General features: G+C 37.5%; 1 protein-coding gene across 1 annotated transcript in view; it reads right to left on the bottom strand.

The window, feature by feature from the left end:
- Window positions 1-570: 570 nt before the first annotated feature.
- The window catches only part of LOC308224578 (connector enhancer of kinase suppressor of ras 2-like), a gene marked incomplete at both ends in the record, with an annotated part of 189,371 nt that continues 183,941 nt past the window's right edge, over window positions 571-6,000 (bottom strand). Inside the window, 5 exons of the mRNA XM_080624676.1 lie at window positions 571-786; window positions 1,170-1,369; window positions 1,679-2,186; window positions 3,595-3,695; window positions 4,395-4,465. Of these exons, the coding sequence (XP_080480802.1) occupies window positions 571-786; window positions 1,170-1,369; window positions 1,679-2,186; window positions 3,595-3,695; window positions 4,395-4,465 (1,096 nt within the window). The remainder of the gene's footprint in view (window positions 787-1,169; window positions 1,370-1,678; window positions 2,187-3,594; window positions 3,696-4,394; window positions 4,466-6,000) is intronic.

The raw sequence follows: 6,000 nt of genomic DNA, 5'->3' as shown, positions 1-6,000 counted from the left end.
CACACTATAGGGATTGAGTTTACATTTTGATAACTCTGTCCTGTTATTTGCAATGATGGTCACTACCTGGAAATGTTGCAAAAATAAACATTCATCTCTAAGAGTGGCCAGTGTGTTGATGTTTTCATTTTGTGTTTTTCTCAAAAAAGAATGCGTGAGAATGTGAACTTCAGGGCATTTTAAAAGTAATGTCAACTACTGCGTTACATTTTATATACATAGATATGTCCTGATCTGTATCTAAATATATAAAATGATTGTAGGAGCTCATATTATAAGCTTAGTTTTAGTACAGTACTTTAAATATACTGGTATTTATTTTCAGTTACACTTCTGCACTGCTTCTTTCTAATGCAGAGATTGATACGGACATTGGTTGATAATAGCAAATGGAAAAAAATTAATAAAGAATATTATTGTCTTATCATGCAATGTAGTAGGCATCCTGTGGCACTATTCTCTTATCCAACTTACTTACAGTACTGCTGAGTACATTATCAATAAATATTACAGTATTTGTCTTATTCAATTTTTCATGGCACCCAGCAATTATTCAGGGTATGATTCCTGTCACACGTGAGTTTCAATGAAGGAGTGTGTATGTGTCAGCATTGGTGCTGAGGTTGCAATTTCAGAGGCTCCATTTTGAGATTTCACAGCAGCACTGTACTCACAGATGTCCAGGAAAAATTCATAGTTCTTTAGTTTCCAATCTTTAAACTTCTTTGATGTTAAGTTGGGATCATCCAGAAGACTGTTGATAACAGTAAGGTCCCCTTCCTTCGCCTATCAAATTCCAGAAAGACAAAGTACATGTCAAAATGAAACTTATGCCATACTTTGTATTTTGTCACTTTATTTCTTCTTTCATTTTAATGCAAACGGTTAGGGAAACTGCTATGGACCTGTGAAACTTTGACCTACATTCAGGAATTATTACAGCTTAAACTGTGAGAACTCAGTCCTTGGTACTTTCTACAACATGCCTATGAAGATTGCCAAATTATTTACTAATTTATCTTCCTTAAGCTGGAACATGTTTGTTTTCAAGTGTTTTCATTTCTTTGGAACTTAATTCTGAAGCTCCAAAGAAAGCCTCATCCATGGGAAACATTTATACTTTTACTAGTTTATGTTGCTTATACACAAAATTAGTGATAAAGCCTTACTTTTAAAGTGCTCTTGAGAACTCTGATGTGGTGAAGCTTTTCATTGATAACTGGATCATTACATCGCTTTACGAAAGACTTGCGGAACTCCTGCTTGGTGGAAGGACGCTGCTCTCCAAAAGCTGACAAACTGGCTTGTTCCAGAGATTTGTAGAGCTCTTGCAGACCATCTGTATTTTCTCCTATTTCTTTTACATTTTCTGAAAGAAAGTAAAGAAGCCTAACAATCAATCTAATGATTCAGGTGAAGTTTTTAAAACCAGCAAGCGATACTACAAATTCAGGCATGACACAGTTCTCTAATTTTTGTTTTGCTAAAACAAGAACATTTTGATCAGCCCCAAAGCCATGTTCTTAGCATTTTATCCAAGCATTTCAAGTACAAACTCCTGTTACATGTATTTGCCAACATAAAACTGTTCAACCACAAGAACCTTGCTGATAGTAATGGCAATATTGCTCTGGCTTTCAACAGCATTCAGAGGATCAGAACATCTGCAAAAGCTTACCTTCTGCACAGAAACTATTATGCCTTCTAATAGGAACTTTCTCTTCTAGCTTGTCATCTGTTCCTTCTATGGACTTTACACGGCCCTTACCCCTCACGTCTCTGTTTCGGGGAAGGCTTTGACTACGCTGCTGCTGTGGCCTGCTATGACAGCTATGTCCCCTTTGACATTCCACCAAAGGGAAAGGCCCATCCTGCTCATAATTATGTCGTCTCTGGACTGGTAGCGTTGCTTGTCTTCGTCTGTCTGGTGACATTCCAGGCTGGCCACTCATGTAGTCTGCATCAGGAGGAACAGTCTGAAGAAAATGGAGCCCTGAACTGGTTAGTGGAGTCTCTATCAGATCCTGCCACGAGCGTCTCTCTCGGTAGGGAGGTCTGCATCCCGATGAGTGGGTGCTTCCTGCTACATCTTGCCGAGAATCCTCAGCAGAAGAATGAGAATATGTTGATTCGCTTGAAAAGTGTCGACCTTGTTTGACTTCAGGGAATGGACTTGAAGAATTCACCTGAAGAGATACAAAAGTACCTGACGATAAACCAACGGTTTAGAGAGACCCAAGAAATGACTGTAGTGTAGAACGTTATGTGACATACACTAATAAAATGGTCTGATATGTGTGTTTTGATATGTCATAATATGAACCTCTGTAAACAGAATATAATTAGCAGTGAGAACCTTTATGCCAGTGCTATGTTTTAACCACTCCCTATTCTTGTTTTACACATTCTCTGCCCATGAGCAACTCCTGCTGGAAAGAACAGTATAATCCTGGTACAGATTTCCTGAAGACCCATCCAATTTGTGCTCAGTCCAGCAGTATGCTGTGAAGACAAGAAAGTCCTCAAAAGAAACCATAATTGGATTTCTTCATTTTAGGGAATAAGTGTCCAGCCAAATAGGAAAAAAACCCCAAAATAAACCAACTTCAGCACCCAGGGGGACTGCTGAATTCTCCAATTATTTTAGTTACTTCTGCTGGGTCTTTTTATCATTTTTATTCAAAAACAAAGAGAAAGGCAAAAATGTGGAAAAACAGAAAGGGAGAGGCTTAACCTGTATCTCAGTTGATAAAACAGCATCACATGGGTGAAAATCAGTCTGAACTTCACCCATGTGATGCTGTTGTCTCAGTCACTCTTTCTTTGGTTCTGGCTGTGTGAGGATCGTGTCATTCACGCTGAAGAAAAATCTGAAAGAAAAATAGAGAACAGTCCTATCTGCACTTAGAAATACAGAGTGATCATCACAGCTTGTCTATGTTCCATATAATAGAAATGTTCTTATTTGCTGCTAGAGCCTCTTCATATACAAAATGGGGGTTTTTGCCTCAGTTATCAAAACCTGTCTGCACACAATATATTAGAAGTACTTTTATCAGCTCCTTCACATCTTATGACTATCAGAAAATACTGTCACTACTATGGTATTGTACACAATGCTTCATACTGTAAATAAGCCCTTGCCTCTAAAGGTATGTTCCTTAAAAATATGTTTGTACTAGAACAGGATCACTCATGAATGTGATCTATCTTAATCTCTAGCATCTGGTATCCAATATTCATACTCAGAAAACAGTCTCAGTATCCCATCTACCACATTCTTTTCATATTCTGCAGTAAAGTCAGTATTTGACTATCAGTAGGTGTAGTCTCTCAAATCCTATAAAGGTCACATTCACAGTCTGGTGACATATCTGTGTAAGGAAACATTTACCACAGCTTTTTTTGCAATTGGGTTGTTAAGGAAACATCTGGGGCTTAGGTTATGATGAACAGCAGTAATTTCATTCTTCCAATGAGATTCATCCTTGCTCTGCCTTGATGGCAATTAAATATTCCAAACCAAGGAAAATGCAAATAAAGGCACATACATTTTTTGGTGACCTACAGTCAAATGCAGTATTTATAACTCACTGAGGGTGTTCGATGATAGCTGTCACACAGTGTTGAAGAGCCTTCCTGCTTCAGGGTCAGAGAGCCATCAATGTCATCCTGGTCGCTTTCACTCCAGTAATCTGCTAGCAAAGCATTCTGGGTTTCACTCATGTGCTTTAAATACCATTAGCATGCAAAGGTAAACATTTCACAGTCACCTAGGTGTCTGCCAGTCACTAAGGAACAGACTCGTGAAAATGCCTGGCACACTGATATGTAGAACCACCATCAAAGGTTTTAGGATAGTGTTACAGAAAGCAGGATAGACACCTAACTATCACATACGTAAAACCCACCTGATCACAAAGAGGATTTTCATTCTAGATGTTGAAGTAAAGTCGAACCTCAATATTTCCTTTAATTATCTGAGCACGACAACTTCCACCATGGCTAGTGGCTGGCTGGCTAGGCTGGCACCTGAGCTCAGGAGATGCAAAACCAGTTCTAAAGCACAGTGACCTGTGTTTGTGGTGTCTTCACTTGCTCCAAGGTGATGAGCAAACCTTGGCTGTGACTGGGGAGGTCATACCTCATCCTCAACCTTGTGTTCTCCTTATTGACAGTTTTAAACAGTTTCACGAGTTTTTGCTCAGGTTTTATTTTCTCTGGTGGTGGCACCAGGAAATACAGCGCTTCGAGGATAGTGGTTCTTAGGAAAATGGATTTTTTTGAAAGATATGGTTAATAAAGAAGACAGTTCTGACATCTCCAACTTTGTTCAAATAATGAACAGATACGTACTCTCTGCTTTTTTCTCCCAATTATATCTGAAGCATTACCTTCATCTGGATGAATATCCTTGTCATCAGGTGTGTAACCAATTGCTGCGAGACCCAAACGGTTCATCCATCTAATAGAATAAAAAATGAGTCAGAGAGATACTTCAAAGGAACATTTAGTGTAAATCTTAACACATTCTTAACATTTGGAGAAGTCAGAGACAATGCTTAGCCCAGAAATGGAACACTGTTAAAATCATGATTCAGCTGTGTTCAGTGGTTAATTATTTCAAGTGAGGGATGTTCCAGTTCAAGTACAATGCAGCTGTACCTCTGGGCTTCTGTTCACATCTGCTGGAGGATGTTTGTCAAGCAGAGTATCAGACTTACTGCATTTTATTCTGCTGCATAGAAAACTGAAGAATCATGATATCAAATCTTCCTTACATCATCAAGACAATATGAAGCACATGCACTAACACTCTAACTTTAGCAGTGACTGAATGAAAGTTTAGAATAGTCTGTGTAGAACAGAGCATCCAGATCAGTCTCCACATCAAGCAGACTCAAATCCTCTCTAAGCTGCATCTGCAAACTGTTTGTGTGAGATGCTTTCCAGAGACATTGTGTAAAGGAGTACATTGCATTTATTCTGATTGCTACTTATGTTAATTTCAGGAACTTAACCTGAATTGCAAAAATGCTATCGAATAAAACAGAGTTATGAATATAATTGTATGAAGATCTGTATTAGGAAAAAGTTGTATTAAATATGTAGAATCAAAAAACTAAACCAGACAGTGACAGTATTCCACTGCTCATTTGCTGCTCTAGATCCATGGTACTGGTGATGTAAATGCCTAGGCGTGTTGAGCTGCGATATCAATATTCTTTTGCTTTGATTTTTTCACACGAAATCTTAGGTTTCTGAAACAAGGGTTGGAATGTTGAAAATGCTTCAATATTTGCCTTTTACGTTGGATGTTCTGGTTTCTTTCTTTGTCCCAAAATTAATCAGTTTGGACAAAAATAAGATTCATTGTTTCATTAGGAAAATACGTAGTATATTTTGTATACAGTATAGTAAGTTTTGGGGAAAATACCTGTAGAGTTTTCTTTACATAACATTACGAGATGTTTATAAAATATATAATTGAAAGACAATAGAAAAGGAAATGAACACACAGAGAGGAAAGCCACTTCTTAATGTTAAGCAAATGGAAAATCAAGAATTGCCCTATTTTCGTCAACAAGGAAATATAACCAAAGAAAAGAGCCCTATTAAGAGACATCTGCAGTGATGGGGATGCAATCTTAACTGTTCCCTTCACAGTGGCTAAAGTATTTACTATGTTATCCATTTCCTAGTATGTTGCATGTAAGGTAATCTTCAGAAGCAGTTCTTTTTTCCTTAACATTGCAACATGAAATTTGTTAATAATTATGCTTGTTGTTAATGAATCTTATCATGAAAAAAACATCTTTCAAAAGCTTCAAGAAAGACATAAGCAAACAATACATAGTATAAGGGCAAGTTTTTTGCAGATTAAAACAAGAAAACTATTCAGTGTAATTCTTTCCCCATTGAACAGAAAAAAATCTTCTAAGGATATATGTGAATGTGTTATTGATTTAATAGTACAGTATATGGAAGGTGGCATACACA

The sequence above is a fragment of the Psittacula echo genome, assembly GCF_963264785.1.
Source record: "Psittacula echo genome assembly, chromosome: 8".
Taxonomy (NCBI): Eukaryota; Metazoa; Chordata; class Aves; order Psittaciformes; family Psittacidae; genus Psittacula; species Psittacula echo.
The sequence above is the reverse complement of the archived record's forward strand: the minus strand, read 5'-3'. Positions and strand labels throughout refer to the sequence as shown.